The 15,679-nt window shown below is 47.3% G+C and overlaps 1 protein-coding gene across 2 annotated transcripts in view; it reads left to right on the plus strand.

The window, feature by feature from the left end:
• The window catches only part of GCN1 (GCN1 activator of EIF2AK4), a 693,936-nt gene that overhangs the window by 355,349 nt on the left and 322,908 nt on the right, over positions 1-15,679 (plus strand). For both annotated transcript variants that reach the window (XM_085633485.1, XM_085633484.1), the window contains exons 26-28: positions 2,045-2,223; positions 4,123-4,203; positions 5,313-5,456. In XM_085633485.1, coding sequence (XP_085489611.1) covers positions 2,045-2,223; positions 4,123-4,203; positions 5,313-5,456 — 404 coding nt within the window. The remainder of the gene's footprint in view (positions 1-2,044; positions 2,224-4,122; positions 4,204-5,312; positions 5,457-15,679) is intronic.

Genomic DNA, 15,679 nt, shown 5'->3' on the forward strand with positions numbered 1-15,679 from the left:
AACCTAAACAAAAATGTCATGAGCAATGCCAATAGCTCTAACTTTACCAATGCCGAGACCATTGCATTGTAAATGCTTGTTTTATTTACCTGCCCTTATCAGGTTTCATTCCTTGACTTGACACGTTGTCGATCACATCTGTGCTCAACCCATTAGAGTATTTCTCTCTCACACTTACGTTTGCCTCCAATTGAGCATTTCCATTACAATGCATCAGGGCCTGTTTAACATTTCAAAAGTTAACACACGGTTTATTACAGTGATTTACTTTTCAAGTCTTCTTTGCATATCCTGATCATTCCATTGAATAATGTTAAATGTGCCAAGCTTTTCTTATATCACTTTTATCCAATCTTCAGTTTGAGCCTGACCCCGTCATGGCAGCTCCATTTACTTTAATTTTTTGACACGTTGGGACACCTGACCCCAGGATGGCTGTTCTGATCTTGTGTACCATCAGCGTCATCATGAGGTCATGGCGTTCTCGTTTTGGAAAAAAAACATAAAACCTCACGTCTCCTCCTTTCCCCTCTCTCTGTGTCCTTCCTCATTCCTCCTGCCTGAATCTCCCTCCCTCCAACCCATAGTGCTGTCCCCTATGTATTATGCCCTGTAGGGTCTACCTGTCACTCACTCTTTGTAGCCTCTCTCCTCCCTGGCCTTCTGTGGTCGGGAACCCTCGGCCGTTAGTCACTCCCTCCCTTCTTTGTGCTTAAAGTAGTCCCAGACTATGTAGGTTTTGCGTTCTGGTTTATTTACTGGTTCAGGACTTTAGTCTCTGGTACAGGTATGAGTAATAAATAGTCAATAGGTAATCAATAATGGGTGACAACAACACAGGTGTGGGGTCCTCCACATCAGACTCCTCGTCTCTCTCTCTCTCTCTCTCTCTCTCTCTCTCTCTCTCTCTCTCTCTCTCTCTCTCTCTCTCTCTCTCTCTCTCTCTCTCTCTCTCTCTCTCTCTCTCTCTCTCTCTCTCTCTCTCTGCTCCCAGCTCCGTTTCGTGGTAGGTGAGCGTGGACACAAAAGAGAACAATACTGGGTTTAGGCTTCTATAATCCTGAAGCAAAAAGGGGGAGGGGGGCAAGTGTACCGTCACCAGTCCCTAGTGTTTTGTGCCTAGTGTGAGGGGGAGGAACAAGTGGTGACTTTTAGTGATATCCCCTTAGGCGAGCCCACAATCCCTGAACAAGCCCCGAGTGTGCTGCGGTTACTTGCCTGCTTCCACGACCCTCCTGGGCCGAGGTGTTGGGAGACCAAACCTCCTTCTCATCGAGGAGTGCAGTGGTCCCGGGGGCAGTGCTCCTGGAGCTGTTTTCCCTCGTTGTCTCCCTGGTGCTTGGCTCTTGGTTGGCTCGTCAAGCTCCTCTGCTTCTCCCTCCGTTCTCCGCGTGGTCGGGTTCCTCCGTTCCTCTTTTCCTGCTCCGGTCGCGTCCTCCTCTCGCTCCGATCCTCCTGAACCTCGTTTCCCCCGCGTCCGAGACTTTCAGCCGTCTCGTTCGCGCGTTCTCGCCCAGACGCTAGAGCGTCAACTCCACTTCCGGTTTGCGCTGCGGCCATCTTGGATTGGTCGGCGCCGCTCTCGAGGGGGACCTCGTCACACCTTCATTACAGTCCTTCATATAAACAAAGGTGAAGTGGTATAGGGGGCTTTCTTTGCAGTACTTATTTGGTTTCTATGACATAGAAAGAAACAAAGGACTGTAATGAAGGCTTATTTCCGCCTAACCTTCATTTCACATAGAAACAAAAAAATTGAACCAGATTATACTGTAGTTGAGCCTTCAATATGGCCTAGTTTATTCGCTTAGATTTGTCTTGCTTTCATGTGCTAACAGTGTGTTTCCAGTTGCATGTTAAACCCTAATCTTTTGGCTTGGCAATGCTTGTTTCTTTTTGTATTCCACTTCTTGATGCAGCTTTTTTGTCACTCAGGTAAACAGCATGTTTTTAACAATGTAGCTAATTGATGGTGCAAGCCTGTCAAGTAGTCATATTTAGCTTTTCGTTTGAAGTCTTGAATTCCTCTCCCTTTCTTATACAGGCGCTTCCCTTTCTGCACCTGCGTTTGCCTTCGTTTTTCCATTCCTAAAGATGGTGTTGATGGACACTCCAAATGACAGTGAGGAGAAGGAGGAGCTTCTTATTCAGATTTTGCATATTCTGACACTTCATGCCCAGCTACGGTCTTCCACTGACAGTCAGTCCAAGTTGGTGGATGAGGTCAGTGTTTTTTTTAGTATTGTTGATTCATGCAGGCTTGTATTGCCTAGGTTCTATCATGTACAGAGGTTTCATTTCATATAGTGACTCTCCGTTGGAGCACTTTGCTTTGTTTATTGTGCAGTTGTTTTAAGAGTGGCTTTGGATCTAGCCTTCTGGATTTATAGTGGATGAGGAGGTGGTCAATTATAAATATATATATATATATTTTTTTTTTTTGAAAATTGTTTTTATTCGTCAACAAACACATATATTGCCGGCCCCTGTAGCCCCAGAGGTATCGGCCCAAGCAACACATTGATCATGACATTGACAATTTTATCATAATAGGATACTTTGAATGTATTTCAGATGAAAACCAACTTCCCCAACTCTCCCCCCCCCCCCCCCCCACCTCCCAACTCCCTCCCCCCGACCGCACTATAAATATATTTTTAAACATGCATGACTCAACCTGTAGATATATGACCACTTTAAGACACACCAGTTGGTTTCCAACATCTGTTTTATGAAGAGAGTGAGTGTTAGTGTTTGGTGCCAGTCATGATGTGGAGATGGTTAGTTGGAGTACTGGTAGGAGAGCAGTGTTTTGAGAACCACATGAGTGGACTTTTGGTGATGGTAGCTCCAGGCTGAGGAGTTCCATTTTTAAGACTCTCTGATCTGAATGAGTCTTTCTTAGTGGATATATTTGTATTTGCCTCTCACAGTTCTGTTTCAGAAAGTGGTTTCTCGGCAGTGCAGTAATTTTACAGAGGTAGTCTACACAGGTTGACAGCTTGTGGGTCATGGAAACTATGGTAAAATTATCTGCAATGCATGAGCTGCTATACTTAGTGAAGTGCAGCTTTTGATGGACTGATTCAGAATTAGTGGGAATGTTCTTTGGAGTGTAGCCAATGGAAACCATATCCAGAATCTACAGCAGCAGTTTTGATAATGAGGTAATTGATATAATGGATCAAGTTCTAGGAAGCATAAATGTGCTTTAAAATGGAAAAGCTTCATTGTAGCAAAGTATCTCAAAACAGGAGATATTGCACTTTGGTTACGTGGTCTGGTTGACACCTGAAGACAAGGATTAAGATGTGATTGAACAAGGGTTTACAAACTTGTAATTGGAACAATATTATGCAGCAACTTGTACAGCTACTTTAAAAAAAACATATTTACATTATAGATATTCACAGCTTGAGCTGAAGCACTGCTGATTTTCCCAAAGAGTCACGATTGTGGTTAAAACCTGGATTGGAACTCAGACTATCCCGCATTCATGAGCCCTTAGCCACCTAACCACATCTCTGATGGCAAGACCTTAACATGTTTAATATTCTGCTGGGTTCTGTTGGTGCAACTGTTACTAATATTTAGCTTCCCTGGTGATTTTTGAAGCTACAGTTGGTGGTGGGAATTGTAAAATTACACTGAGAGCTTATTCATACAGATAGTAAGCATTTTACCACACAAGCCGGGCTATCGTTCATTACTGTCTTGTAAATTAAATTAATTGTGGTGAATCCCATCAGGCTCTAGTGACCTTTTTGGAGGTGGTGTTCTGGTAAGGAAGTGATGGTAATTATTCTCTATAGTCCAAAAAGAACTTACTATAGTCCTCATCTGTGATGTTGTTTTATGAGATATTGATGCACTTCTTTATAGTCCTAGTTGGAGTTTAGAGCGTTGTCTATAGAGTGGATATGGTGCTTCTTTAGCTATAGAAAGGATATAGGATTTGTGGTTCCATGCTGCTGTGTTTTACAATGAAACTAAGTTTCTCTCTGTAATTTGCCTTGGGGGATTTTTGGTTGTTCTTGGGAATGCTTTCTAGCCTGAATTTAATAGGTACTGAATAAGGTTTTCTCTGGTTTGTAATGCTTTCTTTCACTATTGCCCCCTCAGAATGGCCCTGATTTGCTGCCTCGTGTGGATATGCTACTTCTGCTGACAAGGGTAATTGGAACTGGTGCTCCGCGCTTGCAGGTGAGTTGTACCAATGTCGTTAGCAAATTGTGCTGTAGCTGGAATCCATAGTCATTCGAGCTTCAAGTGAAATGCGCCGACGTGGTGCTGTTTAGCAATGAGTGTGGTTAAGTTGTGTCAAAAGGGGATGTTGTACTAATACAAATTGTTCAGTCTTCTGTAGCTTTACATTCTGTATTTTAAAGTGAAAAGACTACCATACCTCCACTGACCAGCACCATAAGACTGAGCCCTTCTAGCCCCTGGCATGCCCAACCTGAGCATCTGGGCGAATTAAGCAAGCAGAGTGGAATATCAATGTCGCTCAAGCTAGTCCAAGGCTACGCCAAAGGTTTCTGGTCGTATTCAAAACTTGCCTTGGTGACTAATTGTGTGAGGGGCTAATTTGTTGCACCCTGCTTCATTTCTGCTACTATGTGGTCTCCAGAGGGATCGCAGCAAGGGCTGTGCTGGCTTATTAACTTGTCATTTTCTTTTAAAGGAAAAGTCGTCACTTGTCTCCCCATTAAAAAAAAAGATAGCGGGAAGGAAAGATAGCAGCAACAAATGTAGAAAGACGTCAGCCACTCATGGAACAATTGGATTTTGTCTCTGAACTTTGTGGCTGGGATTAAAATGGACAGTAGTCGATGTAGTGTGGCAAAGCCACAAACCCACTCAGTTCATTTGTCCTTTCATTCCTATTCCACTCCCAATTGAGTGTCAATGGTGTGCGATCCTGGGTGGCATGACACCTTCCAGAAGTACAGTAAAAACCTTTCCCTGAAAATGAGGGCAACCACTGAGTTAAGGATGAGAAATGCATCCTATCATGGTAGATATGAGAGAGTGCAGTTCCTCTGCTGTTATTAGAGGGACTATTGGCCAAAATCTAGTAGGGCATGATGAAGGATAAGGGGGATGAGCCGTTGACTACGGTTACACAACGGATGTAACAATCTTGTAGGGTAAGTAGAGTAATGGCTGGTGGAGGGAGGACAAGCTCTAGTGAGACAGTGTTTAAAGGAGATACGGAGAGAGAGAAGCTATCTATGTAAAGTAAGTGACCAGTGAAGGCTTCCTGTTTGTTAGTAAAACTGTCATGCCATCTTTGTGTTTCCTAATATCAGATCCTGGCATCGAATACCCTGACAGCACTGTGTACCAGCAGCAGTGGAGAGGATGGCTGTGCTTATGCAGAGCAGGATGAGATTGATGTATTACTTCAAGCCCTACAATCCCCATGCTCTAATGTGCGAGATGCAGCTCTCCGGGTGAGTGTATTTGGATTATGGAAGGTTCTGGGAATTAAATAATAAAATGTTAAGGTTTTCTTTTTATGTCTGACTTAGGCAAATAACAGCTAAAAATAACCTGCTTTATTGTTAAGGTGCATGTAGAGAGAGATCTTGATTTCCACATAGAATGTGATGGCTATAAACCTCTAGCACTCTGACCTTGTGAACCTACACCAATCTGAACTCAGTGTGTGCAGGTCTATCATCCCCTCAACCCTCCACACACGTACAGCGCAATCTCGAGACCACTGGAGTGAACTCATGTTTTAGAACAAAAGATCCTCCTAAGTAAAAAAAAAAAAAAAAAAAACATTTCCATATGCGAGATCTCAATAGACTTCGAAGCCATTGTTGATAGCATGGAGTAAGAATACATGACATAGTGTTCGATGCCTACTCAATGAGTGGTACCTTATAGCGGTGATAGGTAGAGTTGCTACGGTCCTTGCATAAGCTGGAACAACCTTCCTTTTTAGAAAGTACTGTTTTCTTTCTTTTTAAAAATAAAGTTTGCTGATGAACACTATTTGCTGCAGATTCCTCAGCCCTTGAAACTCCAATAGGTGCCAAACTGGTTTGAAAAACTTGTAATAGCTCTCCTGCGCCAATAGGTGGTGCCTTGGCTCTGGAAATAGTCCTGGATTTGGCATCATCGAGTTTTATAGGGTGCCACCCTGTCTCACTGATAGTTTATTTTGTTTCCGCACCCTTTGAAGCAGATCTGGAGTTGTTGTCCTACGAACATTTTCCTACACATTTTAGAACGTTACAGGTAGGTGAAGGGCAGGGACAAATGGGTCCCTGTCCTGGGGTGGGTACACAACCCCCCCCCCATCCCCCCCCCCCCCCCCAAACGCAAGGTGCTGAGACTAACCTTGCCCTATGTAGTCTTCATTGTCTAAGTGGAAGAACCTGGAAAGTCCGTCTGCATGGGCATGGGCAGTCCCTGGTCTGTGTTCCACTTCAAAGTCCATTCCCTGTAGGGAGATGGACCACCTTAGTAGTTTTGGATTTTCCCCTTTCATCTGCATTAGCCATCTGAGAGGTCTGTGGTCAGTTTGAACCAGGAAGTGAGTACCAAACAGGTATGGCCTCAACTTCTTCAGGGACCAAACCACAGCAAAGGCCTCCCTCTCAATGGCACTCCAACGCTGCTCTCTGGGGAGTAGCCTCCTGCTTATAAAAGCAACAGGTTGGTCTTGGCCTTCATCATTGGTCTGGGATAGGACCGCTCCTATCCCTAGCTCAGAGGCATCAGTCTGCATTACGAACTGCTTGGCATAATCTGGAGCTTTTAGAATTGGTGCTGAGCACATTGCTTCTTTTAGGGTATCAAAAGCCTTTTGGCAACTAACTGTCAATTTCACCTTCTTGGGCATCTTTTTAGAGGTGAGTTCTGTGAGGGGGGTCACAATGGACCCATATCCCTTCACAAACCTCCTGTAGTATCCAGTCAAGCCAAGGAATGCCCTGACTTGGGTCTGGGTTGTTGGAGCTATCCAGTCCATGATGGCCTGGATCTTGGGTTGTAAGGGCTGTACCTGGCCTCCACCTACATGGTGGCCCAAGTACACCACAGTGCCCTGCCCTATCTGGCATTTGGATGCCTTGATAGTGAGACATGCATTGTGCAGAGCCTCTAAAACTTTTCCAAGGTGGATCAGGTGATCCTGCCAGGTGGAGCTAAAGACAGCAATATCATCAAGATAAGCTGCACTAAAGGACTCCATCCCAGCCAGGACCTGGTTCACCAACCTCTGGAAAGTGGCAGGGGCATTCTTTAACCCAAAGGGCATCACAGTAAACTGATAATGCCCATCAGGGGTGGAGAATGCTGTCTTTTCTATTGCTCCTGAGGCCATGCCAATCTGCCAGTACCCTGCAGTTAAGCCAAAGGTACTGAGGAATTGGGCAGCCCCTAATATATCTATCAGCTCATCTGCTCTTGGGATAGGGTGAGCATCTGTCTTAGTGACAGAGTTGAGCCCTCTATAGTCCACACAGAACCTCATCTCTCTCTTTTCACCTTGTTGATAAGGTTTGGGGACTAGAACCACTGGGCTGGCCCAGGGGCTCTCAGAGGGTTCAATGACCCCTAACTCCAGCATCTTGCTGACCTCAGCTTTGATGCTCTCCTTGACTTCTTCTGACCGTCGATAGATTTTGTTTTTGACAGGTGCACTGTCACCAGTGTCCACATCATGGGTACACCAGTTTGTCGGACCAGGGGTCAGGGAAAAGAGGCTAGCATACTGCTGCAAGACCTGCTTGCAGTCAGTCTGCTGTTGGGCAGAGAGGGTGTCTGAGAAGATCACACCATCTACTGATCCATCTTTTGGGCTGTAGGAGAGGAGGTCAGGGAGAGGTTCACTCTCTGCTTCCTGCTTCTCATCAGTCACCATCAGCATGGTAATGTCAGCCCTGTCATTGTACAGCTTGAGGCGGTTCACATGGCTGACCCTCTTGGGTGTCCTGCTAGTGCCCAGGTCAACTAGATAGGTGATAGGGTAAGGGCCACTCCATTTATCTTGGAGAGCCCTTGGTGCCACTGGCTCCAAAACCCACAGCTGTTGCCCAGGTTGAAATTCAACCAGTGCAGCTTTTTGGTCATACCAGTGCTTCTGGAGCTCCTGGCTGGCCTCAAGGTTCTTGGATGCTTTTTCCATATACTCAGCCATTCTGGACCTTAGGCCAAGCACATAGTCCACTATGTCTTGTTTGGGCTCTTGAAGAGGCCTCTCCCAGCCCTCTTTTACAAGACAAAGTGGTCCCCTTACAGGATGACCAAACAGAAGTTCAAAGGGTGAGAAACCTACTCCCTTCTGTGGTACCTCCCTGTAAGCGAAAAGCAGGCATGGTAACAGGACATCCCATCTCCTTTTGAGTTTTTCAGGGAGCCCCATGATCATACCTTTCAATGTCTTGTTGAATCTCTCAACAAGGCCATTGGTTTGTGGGTGGTAGGGTGTAGTAAACTTATATTGCACCCCACACTCCTTCCACATGTGTGTTAGGTAAGCAGACATGAAGTTGGAACCTCTGTCTGAAACCACCTCCTTAGGAAAACCCACCCTGGTGAAGACACCCAGGAGGGCCTTGGCTACTGCAGGAGCTGTAGTAGTCATAAGTGGAATTGCTTCAGGGTACCTAGTGGCATGATCCACTAGCATAGATTTGTTCCCTGAGGCTGTGGGAGGTTCAAGTGGACCCACAATGTCCACTCCTACCCTTTCAAAGGGGACCCCCACCACTGGTAGTGGGATGAGGGGGGCCTTTGGGTGGCCAACTGTCTTGCCACTGGCTTGACAGGTAACACAGGAGCTGACAAACTCCTTCACCTTTTGGTGCATCTGGGGCCAGTAAAAGTGACTCACTATCCTTTCCCAAGTTTTGGATTGCCCCAGATGTCCAGCTGGGGGGATGTCATGAGCTATAGTTAGGAGGAACTCCCTGTACTTCTGTGGCACTACCACCCTCCTGGTGGCTCCAGGAGTGGGGTTTCTTGCCTCAGCATACAGTAATCCCTCTTCCCAATAAGTTCTGTGGGTACCACTGACATCTCCTCTTGCTTCTGAAACAGCTTGCTGCCTCAGGCTTTCAAGAGTGGGACAGTCTCGCTGACCCTGGCACAGCTCTTCCCTAGAGGGTCCCCCTGGGCCCAAGAGTTCAACCTGGCAAGGGTCAAGCTCCATGGACTCAGTTCCCTCAGGGGTATCCAAATCCACTCCCTGGGGAGAGGGGTCCTGAATGTTTTGCTGTGTAGAAGCTGGTTCTCCTGTCTTCTTTCCTTTTCTCTTGGTTGGCTGGGCCATTATTTCAGGCTCCAGACCTACTTTTTCACCCTTCCTCTTGCTCTGTGCTCTGGTTTGCGCACACACCAATTCAGGGATGCCCAGCATGGCTGCATGGGCCTTTAGCTCAACCTCAGCCCAGGCTGAGGTTTCCAGATCATTTCCAAGCAGACAGGCAGCTGGCAACTTTGGAGAGACCACTACCTGTTTCAGGCCAGTAACCCCCCAGCCTAATGTTACCATGGCCATGGGATGACTAGTGGTGACACTGTCAGCGTTGGTGACTGGGTAAGACTTCCCAATCAAGTATTGCTCAGGGGAAACCAGTGTGTCTTTCACCATAGTGACACTGGCACCTGTATCCCTCAGAGCTTCTACCCTAGTTCCATTCACCCAGGGGTACTGTAAGTATTTCTTTAAGTTGGGGGGCCACACAGCTACATTGGCAAACTCCACTTCTCCCAAGGAGACTAGACTTGCTTCAGTGTGTTCCCAGATTTGCTCAGGGTACACCTCTGATCCAATTTGTATGCTTGCTGCCCCAGGAGTAGCTGTACTGGGTGCCTTAGGGGCTTTGTTTTGGGGGCAAGCTACAGTTAGGTGTCCTGACTTCTTACAGTTATTACACCAGGCCTTTAAGGGATCAAAGTTCTTCCGCCTATATGGTTGGGGCACATAGGGAGTAGTTTGGGTCCCACCCACCTGAACAGGTTTTTGGGGCCCTTTGGAAGACTCAGACTTTTTATCTTGGGGATTCTCACCACCTTTCCCCTGAGGAGGTTTTGGGACCACTTTCTTTTGGTCACCCCCAGTGGCTGTCTTTGTCACCCTAGTCTTGACCCAGTGGTCTGCCTTCTTTCCCAATTGTTGGGGAGAAATTAGACCTAGGTCTACCAAATGCTGATGCAAATTTTCATTTGTGCAGTTACTCAATATATGTTCCTTCATGAATAAATTATACAAGCCAGTAAAATCCTGCACACCATGTCCAGCTAACCAACCATCCAGTGTCTTCACTGAGAAGTCTACAAAATCAATCCAGGACTGGGTCTGGGTTTTGTGAGCCCCCCTGAATCTAATTCTATACTCCTCAGTGGTGAATCCAAATCCCTCAATCAGAGCTTTCTTCATGAGGTCATAGGATCCTGCTTCTGGCCCAGAAAGGGTCAGAAGCCTGTCTCTGCAGTTACCAGAGAACAATTCCCACAGGAGTGCCCCCCAGAGAGGTTTCCTTACTTTTCTGATATCATAAGCCCTCTCAAAGGCTGTGAACCATTTGGTGATATCATCACCTTCCTCAAATTTAGGGACAATCCCTTTGGGGATTTTAAGGTCAGAAGTTTCCTCCCTATCCTTATTAGGTCTCGCCTGACCAAGCGCATGCGAGACTTATTGAGAGGGCTCCAAAAAGTGATACCAGGCCAGCCTAGAGCTACAGTGCATGTGCGCGGGCGCCGCGCTTTACCGCGATTACTTTCACTTTCGCTTTCCGCTTTGATGTTTGATCGTGATCGCGATCACTTTCGCGGCCACACGGCCGCTTTGCATTGCCAATAGGTCTCGCTTTTGGGACCTTATAAGTATTTAGTTCTGCAACTTTGCATGGCTAAACACTTATAAGGTCCCAAAGGCGAGACCTATTGGCTATGCCAATGCTTGTTTTTATTATTGCTGCCACCATTGATGGGTGCTAAACCCATCTCTCTCCTTTCTTTTTCTAGAGCCAGGAGCCTGGACTCTAGCTCTAGTCTTCTGGCCAGCCTCATAAGGCTGTCCTCTTCACTGGTGGGTCCCCCAGTGTTCTCTCTGGTACCAGAGCCACCTTTGTAGTCTCTAGGTGCCCAGATGCTAATCCTTGGATTGGAGGGCATGGGTGCCCTCTCCTCCCTAGGGAATAGTATGGGGGGGGGGGGTTATTGTCAACCTCCTCTGCTTCCCCTTCCTCATCTGACTGGCCATCACCATGTTCAGATGGGTGGTCCTTAGCATACTCAGCCAAGAGCTCCTGGAGCCCTAGTTTGGTTGGATGCAGGCCCATTGGTAAATTTTTACGTTTGCATAAGGACCTCAATTCCTTGAAAGACAAGTGTAAGTAAGGTGTGAGGTCGAGCTCCTCCACCAGGTCCATATTATTGTCACTAACAGCTGGGTTTGTTTGAGTCATTCTAACTTGACAGTTCTAATCCTCTACCCTGACTATAGTGTCTTTTATTTTTCTAAAATTCTAATGGGACTTAAGCAAGGCCCTAGCAAGACTTTTAGTAATTTTGGAAAAGACCAGTCAGAATTCTAAAGGCAATTTTTAAGAGTTCTGTTGTGTGATCAGATGGTAACCAAGTAGTCCAACAAATGCAAGTTTGTATCCCACCACTGATCCACCAATGTGAGAAAGTGGCTCTGTATATACTGTTCCTTAATAGGTACAGGGTGTACAGAGTGCACAGTCCCCCAGGGTTTGGCAGAGGCTAAAGTTAGATATAACCTTACTCTCTAAAGTGGTAGCTTGGTCGAGCAGTAAGGCAGGAGCAGAGGACAGTGTAAAGCATTTGTTGTACACACTCAGTCAGCAAATGATTTCACACACTCAATAACTGAACTCTAGGCCAATGGTTTATATATAAAAAATATATGCTTGTTTTATTTTAGAGCCAACACTTGGATTTAAAATATACTTTCTCAGAATGAAATGTTTCATATAAATACTTTTGCAATATGCAATTGACTTTTGTAAACAGTTACAAGTGGTTGCAGTAGGCAACTCTATTTTAAACACAACAATGCATTGAGCTCAATGGTAAATTCAAGTTATTTTCAACAGATTACTTTTTAGATTACTTTTGGAATTCCAGGACTGGATCCTAGATTCAGTCCTGGGTCAGTACTCAGAATCAAGTGATGAAAGTCGACTTAATTACTGTAACGATTTTTAAACAATATTTAGCTATTTTAAAAGTTGACACTTAGAAAATATTTCAAAGAAAACAGTCAATGATTCCCTATGGAAGAAAATTCAAGTTGCAGGTACAGTATGTTCTCATTACTTTTGTAATCCAGTACTGGGTGCCTAGACTCAGTACTGGGACCTTTATCCAAAACAGGTAAGTAATTACGTTGTCAGATATTATACGATTTTTGAAGAATATTTAAAGATTGCAGAAATCGACACTTAGAAGAAATTTCACAGAAAAACAGTCAATGGTTTCCTATGGAAGAAAATTGGGCTAAGAGTAAGTACAGTTGTAAGTATTTTTCAGAGTCCGTGCTGGGCACCAAGATCCAGCACTGGGAGCTCACCTAAGAGCAGGTGAGTAATTTCGTTTTCGTTACTCTGCTGATTTTTGGTGAATATTTTAAGATTTGAAAAGTCCACACTTTCAGGAAAAAGCCAGTCAATGTTACCCTATGAGGAAAATAGAGTTAGCGGTTTAAGGGTAAGTACTCGACTGGCAGAGTTGAGGTACTGGGCATAGACTCAGGGGTCCCCCAGGGTCAGGTAGGTACAGTTGGTTCACCCTCAGCGACTCTAGGGCGGCCGGGTGCAGAGATAGATAGGCCCAATGTTATCCTATGAGGGATAGGGGGGCCTTGGTTGGTGGCTGCTGACTGGCAAGCCACGCGGCTGTGGGAGCTGGGCTCCTGGTCACTTACTCAGGGCAAGTGGGGAAGTAGGTAGGTGTAGAGTTTTCACTGCCAGGGCCACTCGGGCAGCTGGGTGCAGAGTGCTTTTGAGCCTTCGGGCGCTTAATAGATTTCAATGGGAAATCTCCGGTTTAGAAAAAGGCTGCAAGCTCGGGGACGAGGACTCTTCAGGTGCCACCACCACTTCGAGAGGTAAGTTGGGTAGTTGGATGTTAGGTAGGTACCAGGGGCTTAGAGCCAAAAGGTAGCGAGGTCCTCCGGGGTTGGTGAGGTTGCTGGCCACAAGAGATGCCGGGTTGGAGAAGGAGCAGGTTCGAGGGTCGACAGGCCGGTAGGGCTGGGGCCACAGCAGTTGGTGTCTTCCTCTTTTTAGCAGCTGCAGGGCAGGTCTTCTTTCTTCTTGCTCTTCTTTGTAGTTTTGAATCTGGAATCTGGGGAAGGAAGGTTCAGGGTGCCCCTAAATACTAGATTTAGGGGCGTTACAGGTAGGTGAAGGGCAGGGACCAATGGGTCCCTGTCCTGGGGTGGGTACACCCCCTATCCTGCCTCTCTCCTGTGGGAGGGGCAATAGCCTAGTCCTGATAGGGTGGGGCTCCCCATCTTCAAGATGGCGAGAGCCCGGAGATGTGCGTTCGAGGCATGTGGGCTGCTGAATTCATATCTGTGCATAGATCGCCGCCTAGTGTTGGGTCCGGATGTTTGCACGTTGTTGTCCTGGAAGAGTCTTCGAAGTATCCTGAGATAGGTGACTCCTCCCCTGGACTACAGTGCGCATGGGCATCCTCTCCATCCTCAGATTGTTTTTTTCCGCCATTGGGTTCGGATGTGCTTATCTTGACTCAAGTTAGGAAAATCTAGTTTCAGGCCAAAAGGCCTTTAGTTTTCGACGTTACTGTTCCCGATCGGTATCCACAGTTTACAGGCTAGTTTAGCGACTTTAACAACTTTTCGGATCCATTAAATCCGACCATCGACCGAACTTTGACGATGGAATCGAGGACCCCATTCAAGCGGTGTCCTGTTTGCCACGCCAAATACCCCCATATCGACGTCCACCCGGTGTGTAACAAATGCCTCTCACCGGATCATGACGAATCGAAATGCATGGCCTGTGCCCGATTCCGATCCAAGAAGACTCTACGGAATCGACGAGCCGCGCGACTGGAAGCGCAGCAAGCTGCACCGGCCCCGACCAACATCTTCAGCACCGAGGACGAAGATGTCGAAAGCGTGGAAAATACACCCTCCAGCCCCGCTTCCGAACACGGTTCCCGATCGAAAGATGTCGATGAAGAGCTTTTTCACAGGGAAGAAGCCGACGATGAGGTAGGAGACTACGACGAGGCCTTAGGGGCCGAAGAAGGTAGCTCCGGTGAGGAGCAAGGCCTACCCGTCCAAATGGAGGATATCCCAGTGAGTCAGTCGACGGCTCCGGTCGAGGGATCGCCTTCGGGCCTTACCCAAGACCAATCCCGCAGTTCCTCGGCCCCGCCCTCTGGCCCGGCCACGGACGTTCAGCGAGAGCCATTGTTACCTAAAAAGACTGGTTTCCCTACCACGAAACCGAAACCAATCATCGCACCGGTTCAACAGAAACCGAAAGTGAAACTGACACTGGTCGGCTCGAGGACCACCACACCTTCGACGCCAGCCAAACCCGTCGGCTCCGACCGCACCAAAAGGGACTTCGGTGCCGAACTCGCTGCAGCCGATGTCGGCGCCGACCCAAAAAGAAAATCCATCGGTACCGTCAAAGCGCCAAGGCCCCCGGCACCGAAGCAATCGGCACCAGCCATCAAGGTGAAAATGGCCACTGCATCGCTATCCACCTCGAAGGCACCTACTAAGGTACATTCATCAACGCCATCGACGGCTACTACCCCTCCTCGGCTCGATGACCCGGTGACTTCGAATAAGTCCACACCTGCTGTGAGAAAGTGCCATCTTTCTTGCATGGTATGCCCCCACTTTTTGCTAAATTGCTGAATGTACTTCGATTGAGTGTACCCTGGGTTCCTGCCAATCAGGTGCCCAGGGCCTATGTTCCTTCCTTAAACCACACAAACTCCAAATTGGCAAACCCTAGCCACATGTCAGCCCCTAGTAAATGGTACCCTAGGTACCCAGGGCCTTGTGACCAGGGAAGGCCTCTAAGGGCTGCAGCACTCATTGTGCCACCCTCAGAGGCCCTGTACCCTTACACACACACGCTGCCCTTGCAGGCTGAGTGTCTGGGTGCAGGACAAAACAAAGAGTCGACATGGCACACATCACTGTGTACCATGCCCATCACCTACACTGCCAAGGCATATGCCAGCCACCCCTCTAGCTGGGTGCATTACGCCTATGGTGTGGGCACAGGAGCAGGAGCCCTGTGCCCCTACAGTACCCGGGTCCATTCCTGGGCACTGTAAGTGCAGTGCTGTCATTTAAGGATACATGGTGCTGAGAGCTTGTCAAACACGAGCTCCACAGCACCATACTGGCAACACTGAAGCCTGGGAAGTTTGGTATCAAACTTCTCAGCACATTGAACCCACACTGATGCCAGTGTGGGATTTAATGTACTAAGCACCCCAGAGGGCATCTTAGAAGATGCCCCCTTACAGCTAACTTGCAATCCACGTCTGCTCTGAGGCTGCCCAGGCTGCCACACAGCAGACACGTTGCTGGACCCCTGGGTGGGAGAGCCCCTGCTCTCCCGGGCCTGCAACAATGCACATCCTGGGTGAGGTGAGAAATCTCCTCCCCCAGGATGAGCAAAGGGAA

The sequence above is a fragment of the Triturus cristatus genome, chromosome 11 (genome assembly GCF_964204655.1).
Source record: "Triturus cristatus chromosome 11, aTriCri1.1, whole genome shotgun sequence".
Lineage (NCBI taxonomy): Eukaryota > Metazoa > Chordata > Amphibia > Caudata > Salamandridae > Triturus > Triturus cristatus.